Below are 21,263 nucleotides of genomic sequence, written 5' to 3'. Positions count from 1 at the left end.
CTCTCTACAAGGCTAAGCAAAACAGAATTTTCCTTGTCCAGGTCTACTTACAGAAAGAGGCTAAAGCACTGTTTTAACATTTTCAAACTAAAATTAGTATCTAACTGAGGAAAAGAAAGACCTTTTATTAATTGAAATTGGTCATTTAATTAGCTCCAAATTGTAAGATGGTTGATTTTTGGTGCTTCTGTCAATGTCATCCACATATCTTGATTTCCCATTATATTCTAGAAAGGCAGCCTGCATATGAGATTACAGCTTATATATATGGTATATACAGTATCTATAATGAGATTACAGATCTTCCTCTTCAAGATGGGCAAAAGCAAGCACATAATTATAATGATTTTCTCCTCAACTTCTATTAAACTGAGCACAAGGTAAAAGCTTTGCCTGGTTGATGGCGAGGGCTGGATCAAGTGGAATATGTTTCTTCTGCCAATGTGCAATGAAGTGACCTTTTCAAATGAATCACAGTATAGATAACATAGCCTGCAGTCAAAACGACCACATTTGTGTCTTCCTGCAGTGGGTTTGTGGATCTGGGGCTCATCATCACTGCCACATGGAATATGAGCAACTAACCACAAACCGTGCTGCTGGACCAGCACAAGCTTCTGTGACTTTCACACAAGTTTCTCGGTGGCAGCAGTCAGTGTGGGAGAAAGGCCCATCACCAACCTGAGTGATGGAGCCCCGGAGGGACGGGATGCTTTCCAGTGACAGCTTGCTGGCGGGGGTGCCCCGGGTTATACTTCCTTCTTGAATGGCTCCTGTAGTACCTGAATAAAAACAAAATTCTTAGCAAATTACATACCCTTACCCCTGCCAAAAACAGGAACAAAACAAAGCAAAGCCATGGGAGAAGGCTAGGAAGAGAAGGAAACAGCAGCACATACAAAAAAAGTTATTGTTTTATGGAAACATATGCTGAAATAATACTGCAGTTACTTAAGAGGCCTGCTGAAATACAGACTTTCAAGTTTTTAAACCACATTTCAATGTGGAGAGAAAGCTTACATTTAGAATTTAAAAGCTATAACTTAAATTTAAAGGCTATAACTTAAAAAGACAACCGTGAAGCCTATCACTCCCTTTATTACTGAGTACCTCTGACCAGCAGCGCACCTTACCTCGGACCACACCTTCATGCTGGGCCCTCACCAATAAACCTTCAGGTTGCGAATTGTGGCTTCGGGGAGAAAATTCTTCTTGCTTAATGTAGGGCACGGCAGCTGTGGAATAAAGCCAGAAAAACACCCAGAGTTCAAGTAGAGCGCCACCAGCCGGGATGCTGCAAATACGGAAATGTCATGGCTGTGTCTGCTCACTGACCTGACTTGGACTCCTGCTGCCGGGGCAGTCCGAGGGAGATGGACCCCACGGAGGGCTTGGCGGTTTCTTGAGCATAGGAAGCCTGACTATGAGAAGTCAAGTAAGTGCCAGGTGTTCCCTAAAAATAATTTTTAAAGACTCAAAAAACTGTCTTTTCACAAGGTCAATTATCAATGAAGTTCATATTCTTACCTATTTACAAAAATTTATTTTCTATAACATCTTACAGCCCTTCAGCTCCAAATTAAAAACAGATATTAATAAATCAAGAAGAAAGCCCTTGTCATGGATTGCTTTAAAAATACTTTTTACAGGGAGTAAGAAATGTCTTCTGAAATTATCTATAAATTACATATATTTATTATTAACAAATTACATATATAAAGCACTTAGTATACTGAAAATATGTTATTATAATATTAACAACATTTATTTTTCTTAAAAGTGCTATGGAAGAGTGACATCAGTGAAAATGAAGTGAGGATATCTGAAAAGTCTCCTCTATAAAAAAAGCAATGAGAAAACTGGCAAAAACTTTAAGAACTGACCTTTTCAAAACTCTGTAAATGATCCAAAGACTTGAAGAAATCTGGAAACATTTATTCAAGAAAAGTGGCTGAATCTGGGTTAGAAAAGCTGAGTTGTGTGGCATTTTAACTTGCCCAATTCTCACCCCGAGCTCCACAGCAACCTTGAAAACCCACAGCCCACAGTCCCGGGGAAAACCACAGCCAGGCACAGCCACAGGAAGGCAGAGAACAGGATGGAGTTCCTTAAGGGCCTCCTTTCCAGATGACTGCCATGACCTGACTGCCCTGGGGGTTCCCTGGGAGACCGCATGGGCAAGGCTGCCTTTATCTGACCTAACTTAGAACCCACATAGCATAAAAACCCTTTGGTCAGGTCTGGAGGGGGGGTGGGGGCAGTGATAACATCCCTTAAAAAACTATCAGAAGCCACTGATTAACTTCTCTGCTGCCTAAAGCAGAAGATAACAAGGTAAACAATAGCTAATCAAAAAACTTAAAAGGAAAAGCTTGGGAATAAGGGGCTTTGGAAAACTCCAACATGTTCCTGGGAATTTGGAAGGCCACTTGCATGTCTGAGAATGACCTCAGAGAGCCCTAAGCTCTCACCTTTGGCCACCCCTGAGGCTCTGCATCAGGAGGAAGTAAAGGTCAGCGCAGTTTGCCATTTATCTGGTTCAGTGTTCAGGCAGCTCCAAAAAGTAGAGAGTCCCTCAGTAAAGACTTGGAACACACTGGTTCCAGGCCTTCATATAGGTCTGTCCAATCCTTCACTGACCTTTCAAGCTAACCAAGTGGAGACCACAGTGGCCACATACAATGAAGAACACAGACTTCACAGTATTAGTTCAGAAAGGTCACTAAACAAGTAAACAACAGCAACAAAACAAACAGCAGCAACAACACACTTGGCAAGAGGAAAGAATCTGATTTCCACAGTATATTACATAAAATGTCTGGTTTTCAACCAAAAGGTACAAGACAAGCAAAGAAACAAGACCCATACACAAGAAATAAAAGCAGTACACAGAAACATCCCTGATGAATCCTAGTCATTTGACTTGCTAAACAAAGACTTCTGACTCAGCTATTTTATTTTATTTATTTATTTTGCATAGGCAGGCACTGGGAATTGAACCCAGGTCTCTGGCATGGCAGGCGAGAATTCTGCCATTGAACCACCATCGCACCATCCCTGACTCAGCTATTTTAAAATGTGCTCAAAGAATTAAAGGAAACCTTGTGCAAGAACTAAAGAAAAGCATGATAACAAAGTACTGATAATGAATATCAGTGATGAAAAAGAAATGATAAAAAAAGATTCAACTCCAGAAATTCTGGAGTTGAAGCAATAATTGAAATTAAAAATTCACTGTATGTCACATGGAGTATAATGATTGCCACATTTTCTGATCCTGGTCTCTGGAAATTTTCATACTTGGACAGATTATTATTAGCAGTCAGATAAATCAGTGTAAGAAGGAGAAGAAAATTTTACTAAAGCAATACTCAACAGGAAATCTACCATGAGGAGAAGCACTCTCACCTGTGAAATGGAGCCTCCCATTATGAAAGCTGGCTTTTCTGAAGCTGCTGTGGTTTTGGATGACGGGATGAGTGGAGGCGGCGGCCTGGTTGGCCGAGTTGTTGGAAGCCGAACCCCTTCAGGGAGATTAGTTATCACTTGATGTGGAGCGGGCTGGAGGACTTTTACAAAAGAGGGGAAAAAAAGAAAAATATTTAGAACAGTCAATTTCCTAGTTTGTAACATTCTACCTATCTCGGGCATTTCTGAATTTTCTAATCAAAAATTGAATTATAAATGAAAAATTCTATTTCACATTTTCCTTTTGCTTAATCCTGTACACATATTCAAGTCACAAATGTTATTTGTGAGGGTGAAATGTTTAACTTCCTGTTAAACCAGAGCTTTCAAACTGAGGCCCATTTTCTATTACTACTGTTTGGCATATGAAAACTTCAACCTTCAACAATCTTTTTATCCCTCTTGTTACATCTCTTTGGACCTTACAATGGAAGTGAGAAAAATGGGTGCTTCTTAGTAACAGCTGATATTACTACTCTGTAGAATGTACAGACATGACTGACAACCAAGCATATCTCTTCTTTGCATCTTAGTGTAATCTGAGAAACATTTACTGATTCTGGCTCTCAAAGAACGCTTGAATTTCTGGGGGGAGGTGGGGAGGAGGTTTGGCAGGGATTGCAAAGCTTTTACAAAATACATGTACTCTCAGAAGTAAAGCCACCAAGGTCATAGCAAAAATGTGTGAACCCAAACTTCCCAGTTACCCAGTGACTCTCAACCAAATATAACCAATGATGGAATGCAGAGCCACTGGAAAGTCATTTGAGACAGCACAGCCACATCCTGAGAGAGCAGGAGGTTCATGAGATTAAACCAACCAGTTCCAATGTCCACAGGGAGGAGGCTGGCAGCAGCCGTGAAGAGGCAGCGTTACCTGGAGGCCTTCCAGGTACAGGGCACCTATCAGGCACGCAGCAGCCCTGTGCACCCTGCACTTCCTGCTCTTGATTACAGCTGCCCTCAGCATAATGCGCGAAGGTGACTGATTTTCCTATGACAGCTAAAGTTATCAAACTAATGGAAGAACCCAAATTAAAATAGTAAGCGCAAAAGGACCAAGCCCATACCAACCAGGGGCAGGTCTACAGGTTGAAAAAATTTCATGGAGAGAAAATCCACTCAGAGAGATTAAGAAACCCTACAAATCTAAATCCTGTACATATACATCATCACTAAGACCTAATAAAATTCCCCCAAATTAAATTATGATGCATCCCCTTCAAGGACAAAGAACTTTTTCCTCTAAATAGAAGAATCAAGTGTATTTTACATGCAATAAAATCACAACAGGCAAGCCTCAGATTATCAAGAGATTATATGAATCGAGTCTGGCCTACAGGTCTGCTCTATGAGGATTTCAACTCATATAATTAGCCTTCCTAAATCCTCTGTTTAATATTCACAGAAATAAATATAATTTAGAAATAGAAGAAACCCTTACAAGGATGCAGACCAAACTGATACAAAGAAACTACACAGGCTTATAAAACAATGAATATTAGTTCCATAATGCTAATGAAAATTATTCAATATTTAAATTAACACCACATAAAGTATAAAAATACTATAAGCATTAACTGCTTTCTCGCCTCCATGGTTTTTGCTGAGAAATCCACACACAGTCCATAGTCTTACTGAGATTCCCTTGAATGTGAGGGACTGCTTTTCTCTTGCTTTCAAAATTCTACATCTTTGACATGTGACAATCTGATTAGTAAGTGTCTTGGTCTATTTGGATCTTTTTCTGTTTGGGGTATGTGGCACTTCTTGGACTTATAATTTTACGTCTTTCATAACACATGGAAAGTTTTTAGTGATCATTTCTTCATTAGTCTTTCTGCTCCTTCTCCTTTTTCTTCTCCCTTTGCAACACCCATAACACATATATTTGTGCACTTCATGTTGTCATTCAACTCCCTGAGACCCTGCTCATATTTTTCCATTCTTTTCCCTATTTTTTCTTCTATGTGTCAGATTTCAGATATCCTGTCCTCTAATTCACTGATCCTTTATTCTGCCAATACATCCCAGGGTAAACTGGGCAGAGAATAAGAAGTATTTGCAAAGTCCCTTGGGGAACAGAGGAGAAAGGAGGAAATATTTAACTTCCCCATCTGGAGAATTCCTGATATTCTCACAAGCAGCGGGGACAACCAATTCAATAAGCTGAGCCATCGATCTTGAGGTTCAACCCTATGAAACTTGTTCCTGCAAAGGAGAAGCTAAGTCTACTTTTAATTATCCCTAAGAGTCACTCCCAGAGAACTTCTTTTGTTGCTCAGATGTGGCCTCTCTCTCTAAGCCAGCATGGCAGGTGAACTCACCTCCCCCACCCCGTACATGGGACATGACTCCCAGGGTTGTAAATCTCCCTGGCAATGTGGGACAGGGCTCCTAGGATGAGCAAGGACCTGGCATCAAGGGATTGAGAAAGTCTTCTTGACCAAAAGGTGGAAGAGAGAAATGAGACAAAATAAAGTTTCAGTGGCTGAGATTTCAAATAGAGTTGAGAGGTTATCCTGGAGGTTATTCTTATATTTTATATATAGATATCCCTTTTTAGTTTATGGTGTATTGGAGTGGCTAGAGAGAAGTATCTGAAACTACATAGCTGTGTTCCAACAGCCTTGATTCTTGAAGATAATTGTATAACTATATAGCTTTTACAATGTGACGATGTGATTGTGAAAATCTTGTATCTGATGCTCCTTTTATCCAGGGTATGGACAGACGAGTAAAAAAATAAGGATAAAAAATATATAATGGGGGCCACGGTGGCTCAGCAGGCAAGAACACTTGCCTGCCATGCCAGAGGACCCGGGTTCAATTCCCGGTGCCTGCCCATGTAAAAATAAATAAATAAAATACTATAAAAAAAGAAAGGCCGGTCTGGGGAGGCATGTGGTCTGAAGGTCCTTTGGTTTCTGGTTTCACACAGCTTCCCTGGGGATATTTTAAAAAAACATATATATATATGTGTGTGTGTGTGTATATATATATATATATATATAGTGGGAGGGGAAAGGGGTAAACAAAACTGGGTAGACTAAAATAACACTAATGGCCAATGAGAGGGAGAGGGTATAGGATACATGGATTTTTTCTTTTTTCTTTTTCTGGAGTGAGTGATTCATATGTTCTAAAAGGGATCATGGTGATAAATACACACAACTATGTGATGATACTGTGAGATACTATGGATAGACTGTATATGTTGTGAAAATTTCAGAATAAAAATATTAACATGAAGGAATATAAAATGAAATTATAAAGGGCACGACAGAAATGCAAGATTTACACTAAGACAAAAAAAAGCTCACAAATAGAATTTTTTTCCCCTTTTAAATAAATAATGTGTCATCATAGAAAATTTGGAAAATCAGAAAAGCAAAGAGAAAGTATAAAAGTAAAAAATACACAAAGAAAATTAAAAATGTAACCATGACCACTTGGAGATTTGTGGCATTTTAATGTCTGCCACAAAAAAATGTCCATTCATTTTTTTAAACTTTTTTATTGTGAAATATAACATATATACAAAGACAAGAAAGAAAATAATTTTCAAAATACACTTCAACAAGCAGGTACAAAACAGATTTAAGAGTTTGTTATGCGTTAACATCTATCCATTCATTTTATTGTTCCTTTCATTTTTTCTTTACCTAACCTTATCTATTTATTCTTCTAGGTAAACCTAAATTTAAAATAATTTAGAATCCGTTCTCCCAAAGCAATGTATCACTGGGACTTTCATTAGACTTGCATTAAATTTATGAATAAATATAGGAAATGTGATGTATTTGTCTGGAGAAGCTAGTTTCTTCATATAGATCTGGTACATTCCTTGTTAAAAATTATTCCTAAGTTTTTCACTAGCAAAACATGTTTTCCTTTTTTGTGGATGTGTATTTACAACATTACTGCAGATACACAGGAAATAGGGATTTCGGCATATTATTTTTTTCTGAGAAAACTAGTTGTAATAAATTTCAGTTGCTTCAAGTGTTCTAGGTAAGTACCCTTAGCACCTCTAAAAACACTTTGTCTCCTCCCTTCTGAATGCTACACTTCTCTTTCCTTTTCTATCAAGTGGTGGGGGGCATTCCGGTCGCTGCTCCCGGGGAAGACCTCTAGCATTCCACCGTTAAGTGTGAGGTTGTGACTGGTTGCTAGTAAGGATGCATTATCATAAGGTACGAACGTTCTTCTGCTGTTGTAAGACATTCCTTAAAATCAGAAGCAACTACAGTAATATCAGCTAATATTCAGAGACACACTATGAACCAGGTGTGGTGAAGACATGAGTGATCTCTTTTAGACCTCAGAACTCAGTGACATTCTTAACCCCATTTTGCAGACGAGGAAACTGAAGCCCAGAAAAATCACACCTGATTGGCCAACCGAGGTCACGCCATCAGGGATTCCAACCAGCCATGGGGCTCCCAGCGCGGAATGCTGGACCCCAGTGCAATATCCCGTCACCAAGGACTGGGTGCTGAATCTCAGAGGCCTCTGGGGTATCCATCAAGAGGACCATGCTCTTTTTCCATCTTCAACATATTAACATAATGAATTAGATACTGTGTCCTAATATTGAGCAAACAGGTTTCAGAAATAAACCAACTTCAAAAGAAAATAACTTCCTCCTTTCTAGAGAATTTACTGTCATGTTTTATTACAAATGCAATGCCTAATGGTAATACATCATTTCCACTAAGTTTATAATTATGTAGAAAAAATCCAACAGGTAGTTCAGTGGTAGAATGCTCGCCTGCCATGTGGGAGACCAGGGAAGCTCAATTCCAGGCCCACATGCCACACTATCCCCACCCCATGCCAAAAAAAAAAAAAGATTCATAGTATTGTTAGGAAAAAAAACAAGTAAAGATGGAAATTCAGATGGTTCTAAACACAGCTATTTAAATCACCATGTACCTAGAGCTGGGAAAACAAAGAAAGAAACATGCAACGAACTAGACTCAGTTACACAGAAGCCGGACCTCTTACTTCTGCTGGATGGACTTTGTTATTCCATATCAGAAGTTCAGGTCTAACTCTATCTTTCATAGGAGTAAAGTTTGAGTTCCTTCACTGTAGGGAAAAAGGCCTCAAAATCTACCAGTAAAACAGGGGTGAACTTGTGTAAATGTTACTGGAAAGAAAAAAATTCTTCTCAAGGATTTCTTCAAGTTTTTTTCCAGATGGAAAAGCTTTAAGCTATTTAACAAGGGGCAAATCTACTATAAATATTTGCACCGTTTACGTTAAGAGAAGGTGACAATAACCAAAGAGCTGGAAAACAGGTGCTGCCTCTCAACATGTCAAAGTGAGACCCTGATGAGAAAGCCAAAAGCACAGTCCTAATCCAAGTGGACTGAACTAGACACACACATTCACAATCTTACTATTCTGAATATCCTGTAAACCGCTCCATGACATTGCATTCAAAACATTCATATCACATATCCTACATGCAAAAAATTTAGCTGCAAAAATTTAAATGTTAAGTGAAAGACTACCCTTACACCGGACACTATGGGACAGCGATAAACTCAGAAATTACTAAGTTTAATAAATTACTGGATAAATATATCAGGTGAATTTAGTTAAAACAAAACCTAACCTTGGGATAAAATACAATCAACTGTCCCTCTTTGTAGAGAGTCATCTTGAACCAAACTGTAAAATTCTGGATGCCATATTAATCAAAACTGCAATTAGAGTTTGGTTAGGACCACTGCATTACTATTAAAAATCAGGTTCTCACTCAGATCTAAACCACATGGATTAATGTGATGACCAGACAGAAATACTGTTCACAGTTTAGAGTCTCAGAATTTGGGGTCCCACCCTAGTTTCGTCACCCCAGCTCCCAAATACAATCCATTTTATCAAGCATACCTAGAAGAGACCATGAGGTTCTAAAATAACTATATATGTTATCCATGTTAACTATTGTCCCTCCTCGTAATGATCTAGCTACTACTAATTTGGCATGAGTTCAACAAGTGATACCATTTGAATACTTTTTTTTTCAAAGTTTTACTTATTCCTCACAAAACTTACCCTAAATCATTCATGAAAGACCTAGGTCCACAGGCTTTTAAATTATTTTATAATTAATCATTTTTCACTGACAGAAAATTGGAACGCTCAAAAGATGAGCCTATCTGCTTACCCCTATAGGAAAGCCTGATAATGTTACCTCCATTATGTCCCTCATTTAATTCACTGCTTCCACATGTAATTACTAAGGAGCTGTTGTGCCACTTGCAGGGAGAGGGATTAAATATTCTCTAGTTGCAATATACTAAATGCCCAAAAGCTGTCAAGGTTCCTACATTCATTCAACAAATGTTCACTGAGCATCTATTACACACCAGCTCTGGGGGATATTATTCTTGTTCACTATTTAAAAAACTGAAAAGTTGATGTTCAAAACCCTAATGTAAGACAGTCTGCATGCTATGCAACTAAAAACCCACGGATGGTGTTTAGGGAGGGATTAAGTACCACAGTTTCTGTTTTATACTAAATGGCCCCTACAATGCGTGGTGTCCTAAAGCTAACAGCTCTTATCTATATAAGGTACTGCAAAGACTCTTCTGAATCATTATAAAAAATTAAGCCATAGCCACAGAGGAATTTAATATTCTTATAGTCTAAGCCTATCCCAGCAACAAACAGCCCGCAAGGTGACTGTCAACTAGAACACACATGCCATTTCCTAACTGCCTATAGCAGGCATTAAAATTTAGTCATCCCGGCCCTTCTTTTTTCTAAAGGAACAAAAAGTGTCTCATAGAGCATGCACCAACTTAAATCTGTCCCCTGAAATAATGATGGTGATGTAAGAATAACAGGTGCCTTTGCAGGCTCCATTATGCCTCGCCTGTGCTGAGCTGTATGCCATGTAACAATACCAAATGCTTGTTCTCTCAAGTTCACAACTGCTAAGGTATACATATATAAGCACTCCCATTTCACAGAAAAGGAAAACAAAGCTGGGCAAGATCTGATAAGTGTGAAGGCTGATCCAGAGTCTAACTGGCACTGTCCACTACACAAAGCTGTCTCTCCTCACGGGACACTACTGTAGGTGAGTTGCTTGGAGAATGGGGCAATGTGGACTTACTCTGAAAGCCCAGAGGAACAGAGCATAAAGCATCGTTTTTGTGAATTCTTATACCATAAAGACAGATAACAGAAAATTCACATGAACTAGAACTCTATTTAAATCGGTCCTGCCTTCCTTTCAGAGTCAATAATATGAGCATTCCTTAATAGGATCACTGTGGTCAAGGTAAGGAATTTATCTCCTGGGGACAACTCATAATGAGCCTCAGTCCCCTTCAGTCTGCCGACCTACCTTCCCACTCCCTGTGCGGACTCTTGGAGGGACCACAGGGACTCGTAGAGCTCCTCGAGTCCACGTCTGCCTGTTCCTGCCTCTGCCGCTGTTCTTCCAGGAGCGCCGACTCATGCATGGCCTTAATGTGTCGCTGGTAGAGTGCGTAGCCGCTCACCGGGGTGCCGAGGGGCATGCTACACGGGGTACAGGAGACCTGCAGGGAGGACAGAAGCCTGAATGCCCATGGCCAACGCGGTCGCAGTCATGCTCACCATCTGTTGCAGGTGCTGCTTATTTCTGTAATATTACCAGTTGAAGTGATTTCATCATTTTTTTTCCCCTGAAACAAGTAAGGTTTATCTGTAAATTTTTTAAAAAATGCTGCTAAGGAGTCTAGCATTTCCTCTGCCAGTCTTTCATAGGTGGTTTCATCTGGAGAGCCTGAGTCACCCAAACTTCCCATTTTCCTCAAACTTATCAAATTGACGCCCTCTTTTTTGACATTCAGGATCCAGCTGAGGCAGTGGAGGTTCAAACTGGCTTGGCTGGCCATGCAGGCCTGGTCCTGGCACGGTGCTCAATTTTACCATGTTTCAAATCAGAATTATCTTCAAGAATTATTCTTTAAATTTACAATTATTCAGAATTTAACATAGTATGACCCACAAAAGTTGTGATAAGAGGAATCCAAACCAAAATACAAACACTTTCGCCAGTTCTGCCTTACAAGGAGAAGCCCCTGTGCTGGCCCTGGGTCCCGCTCTCCCTGCCCTCTCACCGGGCAATCACATCCACTTCTGTGGAGTTTAATGTCATTTATCTGTTACTGGCTATATGCATTTTTATTTCCAAGGCTTTTTCTCCCAGTTCCACATTCATATGCAAAATTGCCTACCTAACATCCTCACTTGGATATCTCAAAGGACCTCAAAATTTACACTCAAAACTGAGCTTTTAATTGTCTGAGCTCAATGCTTTTTCATGTTAGAAAATGGAATCGCAGCAGCTTAAGCCGGAATCTGCTGGGCATCTTTGACTACTCAAAATCTCCTTTCCTCCTACAACTAATTTACTGACCTATTGATCTCCTGGACAGAAGAAATTACACATTGCTTAATCAGAAAGGCAACCCCTAGCCATCCATGAAACATGGCCCCCTCTCAGGTTCCTTCTTAATGAACCCTGTTTATTTCCTTCACATTACAGACAGCACTCACCACAACTGGCAATCATATCTGTATTTACTTTCTTATTTTCAGTTTTACCCATTTCATGAAGGAAAGAACCCAGACTGTTTTATCGATACTAAACAAATAGCTCCTTTACAGCCCTGGGTTGAATAAATACATAAACACAAAAAGTCACGAGAAGAGTTAAAAAGATCTAATGCCTTTAGAATCTATTATTTAAAAACTTCACAAAAATTGTCCCTAAACCCACACAAATCTTCTTCCCTCTGTGCTTTGGCTTACATGTAAAGATGCTTTTCCTGTTTTGCTATAACGCCAAATGAACTGCTGATCCAGCCAAGAGATTATTCCCTAGGTGGAGTCTTCTTTAAGCTTCTCAATAAGAGGAAAGCTCTCCCTCCTCAGAAACACCCAGAGCATTTTTTATTCTCCTTTCTAACAGAGCATCATATTTTAACTCATTTTAAATTTTATTATGATTTATGCTATGTCTTAGTGTCTAAATTAGTCTCTGAAGTCAGAGATTGTGATATATAAATATTTTCTCCATCTTAATCTGGGTAGACAAAATAAATGTCTGACTGAATGAATGAACCAGCGAATGAACAAACAGTTAATGATTTTTGTGAGCCATAATCACAACAACTTTTACCAATTCCCTAGTGTGCTGGTTTGAAAGGATGTATGTCCCCTAGAAAAGCCATGTTTTAATCTAAATCCCATTTCATGAAGGCAGAATAATCCCTATTCAGTACTGTATGTTTGAAACTGTAATCAGATCATCTCCCTGTAGATGAGATTTAGTCAAGAGTGGTTGTTAAATTGGATTAGGTGATGACATGTCTCTACCCATTTGGGTGGGTGTTGATAAGTTTCTGGAGTCCTATAAAGGAAGAAACATTTTGGAGAATGAAAGCGATTCAGAGAGAGCAGAGCAGAACAACACAGCCACAAGAAGCAGAGTCCACCAGCCAGAGACCTTTGGACATGAAGAAGGAAAATGCCTCCCAGGGAGCTTCATGAAACAGGAAGCCAGGAGAAGAAGCTAGCAAATGATGCCATGCTCACCATGTGCCCTTCCAGATGAGAGAGAAACCCTGACTGTGTTCACCATGTGCCTTCTCACTTGAGAGAGAAATCCTGAACTTCATCAGCCTTCTTGAACCAAGGTATTTTTCACCAGATGCCTTAGACTGGACATTTCTATAGACTTGTTTAATTGGGACATTTTCTCGGCCTTGGAACTGTAAACTAGCAACTTGTTAAATTCCCCTTTTAAAAGTCATTCTGTTCCTGGTATATTGCATTCTGGCAGCTAGTAAACTAGAACACCAGGTGACACAGGAAACACACTTTTATTATCTGAAATAAATCAAGCCCTAGGACATAAATCAGTAAAACAGTGATACCCAAGACTGGAACTTGTTATCAAAGGTGAGTCAAACTTGTAGAGATTATTAAAGCAAAATTTAAATAAAACCAGACTTGGAATTGTGTGCTGAAATTAGCCATAATTTCTTTAATATGAAAAATTTAAAAGGTAATTATATATTTATTCCGCTGTTTGATGCCTACTTATTGATATGGTTACTGACAAAAGGAGGAATTATAAATAATTATAGTTGGAGTACTATATTTCTTTTGTTTTGTTTCTTATTTGGAAATGATTGTTTCACTCGATCATCACAGAAAATCCATTTGAAAAAACAACACACTTTGTTTACGTAATGAGTTCTTCCACAAAGATTCAAGATCTTCTCACTCCTTACCTCCAGATGCCCTGGTATTCCCTCGCTAAACCCCCAAACAGAACATTGTAAGAAATAACAAGGAAGAATACAAGCAGAGCAATCAATGGAGAATGATTTTCTACCTTTTAAATGTGAACTAAAATCAACTACTGATTGGGTGGGCCATGGTGGCTCAGCAGGCAGAGTTCTTGCCTGCCATGCTGGAGTACCCAGGTTTGATTCCTGGTGCCTGCCCATGCAGATTAAAAAAAAAAAAAATCAACTACTGATTAAAGAAGGTAAGAAATATGTCACTGAAGGGCTCTGCTTTCCAACTGAGAACTTACCATGGGTGGTATAACAGCAGCTCGATGCTGAAGTTGCTGCAAGTCCAGTGGATTTGGTTTTATTGGAGACGAAACCAGTATAGACCCAGTGGGATTCAGCAATGAAGGCTTTGAGTCAACAGAAAACATTCTGCAATTGAAAATTAAAAAAAAAAAGATTAATAAACCCTCATTTAAGACGGTAAACATGCAACCACCACAATTCCTTCTAAGCTTAACATGACATACACATGCACACACCTTTTTATCACAGTAACCCTCACAAGGTATTTCAACAGTAAGAAAGCGGAATCTTTAATCCTAATTTTACAGATGAAGAAACAGAAACATTAACAACCTATATTGATTTATATGCTGAAATTTATCTGAATTTAGTCGTCTAGATCTAAACAAGAAAACAGTCTAAAGAAATGTCATTATAAAATGTTAGGTACCCACCCCTCAAAAAAATGTTAGGTCCCAATTAACCACGAACATACTAATAGGGTACAAACCTGTTGCAAGATGCTTTGCTAGGATGAAAGCATATTTCAATAGGCTGCCAAAAGCTATCATTTTAAAATGGAAATTTCGCCCAAAACTTCAGGCTTCATGTTTCCCATGAAAAACAGAAAGAAGTACAACAGAGAACCAACATTCCCACATATGAGCAATGCGGTGCACTATATATCGCAGCTGCCCCTTCAAACAGGGAGAGGGATGTCACTTCTCCACAGCTCCTGCCATCCTACCTTCTGGCCACTGTACCCATTTATAATACCTGCACGACTCTAGGAAGTTCAAGATGTGAACTTGAGGAAATTATGAACTAGAGTCATGTCTCATGGGTCCAATCTATTTCCCAATCTTGTCACAGTCACTGGGGGAAGGGGAACATTCCTAAACTTATAAATTGGTAAGAAAATCAGGAACTACAAAAGAAAATAATTTATATCTGAAGGACAATGATGATAATAAACATGTAGAAAACTGAAATTGTTATTTTGGTAGTGTTTCAAAGTGAACTGGACTTTAAAACGTCATTCAGGGACTTCCGGGAAAATGGCCAAAGAGAGTAGTTCAAGTTCACCTGCACGGAAAAACGACAAAAGGGAGGGGAGAGCGACTGAGAGCAATTCAAGAATGTACCTGACCTGGAAGAGCCTTCTGTGCCACATAGAGTGGCCCTGGTTGCAGAGTCTGAGAAACTGAGAGGCAGAAAGATGGAGCCTGGCACGGAGCCCACGGATGTACACAGATAGGAATCGGGACTAGGAAGTAAGCCAGGTTGCATTTCTTGGGCGCGCTACCCTCACCAGCACAGCCCCATGACCGGCAACTCACCCCACACTCCACGTACCCAAACCCTGTCACCCGCTCCCATTCCCTGTGCTCCAGACACCCCCACCCCACCAACCCCCAATGCCCGTCCCTACCCCACACCCCCACCCCAAGTGGAGCCCAAACCCCCTCTCCTGCACACCTCCTAAGCACTACCTCCCTCTCCCTGTTCTCTGCAGGTTGTTCCTAGAGCATAAAGGCGGCGGGCACTAACCTCCATACCCAGGCCACTCAGGCTACCCATGCCTCCCTGCCCAGAGTATCACACAGCCTGACCCCACCCCGCCCCACCCCCAGCTCTGTACATCAGTTTTGGGCACTCCTAGTCCCACACATGCACACAGGTTCCCAATCACTCTGGGAACCGCACTTTACAGCACTCCTAAAACCACGCATGTGCACGGCCATCAGTCACACATCCCATCTCTGAAAAAGTGCTGACTTGTGCAGCCAGGTCACATCTGCCCCCAACAAACGAACATATAAGATGGACCTCCTGCCACAGCTTTACACGTATGTACAAAGGGCCCTGCACCCTAGGCCAGTGCACACCACGGTTATGCCACCCAGACCTGTGTACTTGCACAGCCACATCCTCCCCAGCTACTGGGCGCCCATGTTCACAAGCACCAGCGTAACATCCCCAACCTGTGCCTACATCTGCCCTGAAACAAATCAGTGCCCACCCCGTGCCCTGCTCCCTGTTGCACATCCATCCTGCAAGCACAAGGCCTTAGACTACTGAAAGAAATCAACTCCCAAAGTAAATCAGTCAAGATATTTACACATCACAGAGACAGCAGAAGACCACTAAGCAGATCACAATGCAGAGAGATACAGATACAGCCCTGCCTAATGACCAAATTAAAACACCAGAGGAGACACAGACATTAGAACAACAAATCAAAGATGTTCGTACAACTCTACTTAATAAAATAAGTGGGATGGTAAACGACATACAGGAGATCAAGACAGAGGAAGAGCACAAAGAGGAATTTGAAAGAATAAATAGAAAAACAGTGGATATCACAGAGTTTAAAGATTCTGTTGCCCAAATAAAAAACATACCAGAGACATAGAACACCAGATATGAAGACAGAAGAAAGAATAAATGATATAGATGACGGGATAATTGACTGTGAAGACTCTAAACAGCAAATAGCAAAAAAGATGGAGAAATTTAAAATGGGTCTCAGAGAAATGACAGACAAAACAAAGAGCACAAATATAAGACTCACTGGTGTCCCAGAAGGAGAAGAGATGAGTAAAGGGCAAGGGGAAGAGTAGCTGAGGGGAAATAATGGGGTAAAACTTTCCAACCCTTAGAAAAGACATAAATATACAAGTCAAAAAAAGCCCAATGAACTCCAAGAAGAATAAATCCAAATAGGCTTTTCCCAAAGCACATATTAATCAATCTGTCAAATTTTGAAGAGAGCCACCACTGTCGAGGCGCCGCTGTTCCCACAGACGCTCGCGAGCCGCTGCCCGTACTCCAAGCCTCCTCTTCCTCTCGCACGGCCTGACACGCTCGCCTCGCTTGGCTCCCTGTCCCCGCCTCCTCCTTCTATCCCTCCATTCCCGACTTTTGCGCCCCACATTGTCTCCGCCTGATTTTCTCTCCAGTTGAGGAAAAAAAATCACCATCAGCCTCAGGGAGCCCCCGCACCCTCAGAAAAACAAAACCAGACATGCTCCTGGGATGCTGTTTCTGAGACTTCCAGAGAAGATGGCGGCTTAGTAAGACGCGTGGATCTGAGTTCCTCCTCCAGAACACCTGCTAGGGGAGTAGAAACGATACAGAACAGCTCCAAGAGCCACGACAGAGATGAAAAAGACAGCGTACCCCATCCTGGAAGGGCTGACTGGCCGGGAGAATCCGCTCCGGTGAGATTGCCGAGGGGCGCAGGCTTCCCCGGGGCCGGGGCGGCAAGTGGCCGGAGTCCCTCCCTTCCTCTTTCCTGGGCAAGCTGGGAGAACTGGGCAGGCGGTCCCCTCAAGCCGCCCCCCACAACGGGCGGCCCCCCGGACTAACTGGGAGATTTGGATCGGAGATCCCCAGGCCGCGGAGAACGGTGACCGGGGTCCCTTCCAAACACGTGACTTCCCGGTCCAGCTGGGAATGGTGTACTCTCACGGGCCGCGGCGACTGGTGCCCTCCCGCCACGCATGGCGCCCCTGGCCGACTAGGAGACTCGGACGGGCACTCTCCCGGGCTGCGGCGGCCGGCGACCCTCCCCGTGTTCGGATACCCGGGCCGGCTGGCATTCTTCCAAGCCGCTTCGGCTGTCGAACCTCCCCCACGGCGAGAGCTTTCCAAAGTTAAAGGACTCACAGCACCTTTTAATGGTGGGACCCGCAGACAAACGTGTGCCACGAGCGACACCTACTGGGCAGGATAAGAAAAACAGAACACAGAGATTACACAGAAAAATCTTTCAACCTGTTGGGTCCAACACCCAGGGAAATCTGACTAAATGCCCAGAACCAACAGAAGATAACGGATCACGCTCAGAAAATTGAAAATATGGCCCAGTCAAAGGAACAAATCAATAATTCAAATGAGATACAGGAGCTGAGACAACTAATGCTGAATATACGAACAGAAATGGAAAACCTCTTCAAAAACCAAATCAATAAATTGAGGGAGGACATGAAGAAGACATGGGCTAAACAAAAAGAAGAAATAGAAAAACTGAAAAAACAAATCACAGAACTTATGGAAGTGAAGGACAAAGTAGAAAAGATGGAAAAAACAATGGATACCTACAATGATTAAGAGACAGAAGATAGAATTAGTGATTTGGAGGATGGAACATCTGAATTCCAAAATGAAACAGAAACTATAGGGAAAAGAATGGAAAAATTTGAACAGGGGATCAGGGAACTCAAGGACAATATGAACCGCACAAATATACATGTTGTGGGTGTTCCAGAAGGAGAAGAGAAGGGAAAAGGAGGAGAAAAACTAATGGAAGAAATTATCAATGAAAATTTCCCAACTCTTATGAAAGACCTAAAATTACAGATCCAAGAAGTGCAGCGCACCCCAAAGAGAATAGACCCAAATAGGCGTTCTCCAAGACACTTACTATTTAGAATGTCAGAGGTCAAAGAGAAAGAGAGGATCTTGAAAGCAGCAAGAGAAAAACAATCCATCACATACAAGGGAAACCCAATAAGACTATGTGTAGATTTCTCAGTAGAAACCATGGAAGTTAGAAGACAGTGGGATGATATATTTAAATTACTAAAAGAGAAAAACTGCCAACCAAGACTCCTATATCCAGCAAAATTGTCCTTCAAAAATGAGGGAGAAATTAAAAGATTCGCAGACAAAAAGTCACCGAGAGAATTTGTGACCAAGAGACCAGCGCTGCAAGAAATACTAAAGGGAGCACTAGAGTCAGATATGAAAAGACAGAAGAGAGAGCTATGGAAAAGAGTGTAGAAAGAAGGAAAGTCAGATATGATATATATAATACAAAAGCCAAAATGGTAGAGGAAAATATTATCCAAACAGTAATAACACTAAATGTTAATGGACTGAATTCCCCAATCAAAAGACATAGACTGGCAGAATGGATTAAAAAACAGGATCCTTCTATATGCTGTCTACAGGAAACACATCTTAAACCCAAAGATAAACATAGGTTGAAAGTGAAAGGTTGGGAAAAGATATTTTATGCAAATAACCACCAGAAAAGAGCAGGAGTAGGTATACTAATATCCAACAAGTTAGACTTCAAATGTAAAACAGTTAAAACAGACAAAGAAGGACACTATCTACTAATAAAAGGAACAATTAAACAAGAAGACATAACAATCATAAATATTTATGCACTGAACCAGAATGCCCAAAAACACGTGAGGAATACACTGCAAACACTGAAAAGGGAAATAGACACATATACCATAATAGTTGGAGACTTCGATTCACCACTCTCATCAATGGACAGAACATCTAGACAGAGGATCAATAAAGAAATAGAGGATCTGAATATTACTATAAATGAGCTAGACTTAACAGACATTTATAGGACATTACATCCAACAACAGCAGGATACACCTTTTTCTCAAGTGCTCATGGATCATTCTCAAAGATAGACCGTATGCTGGGTCACAAAGCTAGTCTTAACAAATTTAAAAACATTGAAATCATACACAACACTTTCTCGGATCATAAAGGAATGAAGTTGGAAATCAATAATAGGCGGAGTACTAGAAAATTCACAAATACGTGGAGGCTCAACAACACACTCTTAAACAACAAGTGGGTCAAAGAAGAAATTGCAAGAGAAATTAGTAAATACCTCGAGCCGAATGAAAACGAAAACACAACTTATCAAAACCTATGGGACGCAGCAAAGGCAGTGCTAAGAGGGAAATTTATTGCCCTAAATGCCTATATCAGAAAAGAAGAAAAGGCAAAAATGCAGGAATTAACTGTCCACGTGGAAGAACTGGAGAAAGAACAGCAAACTAATCCCAAAGCAAGCAAAAGGAAACAAATAACAAAGATTAGAGCAGAAATAAATGAAATTGAAAACATGAAAACAACAGAGAAAATCAATAAGACCAGAGTTGGTTCTATGAGAAAATCAATAAGATTGATGGGCCCTTAGCAAAATTGACAAAAAGAAGAAGAGAGATGACGCAAATAAATAAGATCAGAAATGGAAGAGGAGGCATAACTACTGACCTCACAGAAATAAAGGAGCTAATAACAGGATACTATGAACAACTTTACGCTAATAAATACAACAATTTAGAGGAAATGGACGGGTTCCTGGAAAGACACGAACAACCAACTTTGACTCAAGAAGAAATAGATGACCTCAACAAATCAATCACAAGTAAAGAAATTGAATCAGTCATTCAAAAGCTTCCTAAAAAGAAAAGTCCAGGACCAGACGGCTTCACATCTGAATTCTATCAAACATTCCAGAAAGAATTAATACCAACTCTCCTCAAACTCTTCAAAAAAATCGAAGTGGAGGTAAAACTACCTAATTCATTCTATGAAGCCAACATCACCCTCATACCAAAACCAGGCAAAGATATTACAAAAAAAGAAAACTACAGACCAATCTCTCTAATGAATATAGATGCAAAAATCCTCAATAAAATCCTAGCAAATCGTATCCCACAACGCATTAAAAGAATTATACATCATGACCAAGTAGGATTCATCCCAGGTATGCAAGGATGGTTCAACATAAGAAAATCAATTAATGTAACATACCATATCAACAAATCAAAGCAGAAAAATCACATGATCATCTCAATTGATGCAGAGAAGGCATGTGACAAGATTCAACATCCTTTCCTGTTGAAAACACTTCAAAAGATAGGAATACAAGGGAACTTCCTTAAAATGATAGAGGGAATATATGAAAAACCCACAGCTAATATCATCCTCAATGGGGAAAAATTGAAAACTTTCCCCCTAAGATCAGGAACAAGACAAGGATGTCCAGTATCACCACTATTATTCAACATTGTGTTGGAGGTTCTAGCCAGAGCAATTAGACAAGAAAAAGAAATACAAGGCATCAAAATTGGAAAGGAAGAAGTAAAACTATCACTGTTTGCAGATGATATGATATTATATGTTGAAAACCCGGAAAAATCCACAACAAAACTACTAGAGCTAATAAATGAGTACAGCAAAGTAGCAGGTTACAAGATCAACATTCAAAAATCTGTAGCATTTCTATACACTAGTAATGAACAAGCTGAGAGGGAAATCAAGAAACGAATCCCATTTACAATTGCAACTAAAAGAATAAAATACCTAGGAATAAATTTAACTAAAGAGACAAAAAACGTATATAAAGAAAACTACAAAAA

At 40.3% G+C, this 21,263-nt stretch overlaps 1 protein-coding gene across 9 annotated transcripts in view; it reads right to left on the bottom strand.

Annotated features, from left to right (window-relative positions):
* Window positions 1–21,263, bottom strand: part of NCOR1 (nuclear receptor corepressor 1) — a 194,277-nt gene that overhangs the window by 31,840 nt on the left and 141,174 nt on the right. For all 9 annotated transcript variants that reach the window (XM_077163974.1, XM_077163973.1, XM_077163979.1 and 6 more), the window contains 6 exons: window positions 14,090–14,219; window positions 10,841–11,036; window positions 3,409–3,569; window positions 1,336–1,453; window positions 1,134–1,235; window positions 682–782 (listed from right to left, as the gene is read on the bottom strand). In XM_077163974.1, coding sequence (XP_077020089.1) covers window positions 682–782; window positions 1,134–1,235; window positions 1,336–1,453; window positions 3,409–3,569; window positions 10,841–11,036; window positions 14,090–14,219 — 808 coding nt within the window. The remainder of the gene's footprint in view (window positions 1–681; window positions 783–1,133; window positions 1,236–1,335; window positions 1,454–3,408; window positions 3,570–10,840; window positions 11,037–14,089; window positions 14,220–21,263) is intronic.

Source organism: Tamandua tetradactyla, chromosome 6 (assembly GCF_023851605.1).
Source record: "Tamandua tetradactyla isolate mTamTet1 chromosome 6, mTamTet1.pri, whole genome shotgun sequence".
NCBI lineage: Eukaryota > Metazoa > Chordata > Mammalia > Pilosa > Myrmecophagidae > Tamandua > Tamandua tetradactyla.
Note: the sequence above shows the minus strand (reverse complement) of the source record. Positions and strands in the feature narration are given on the sequence as shown.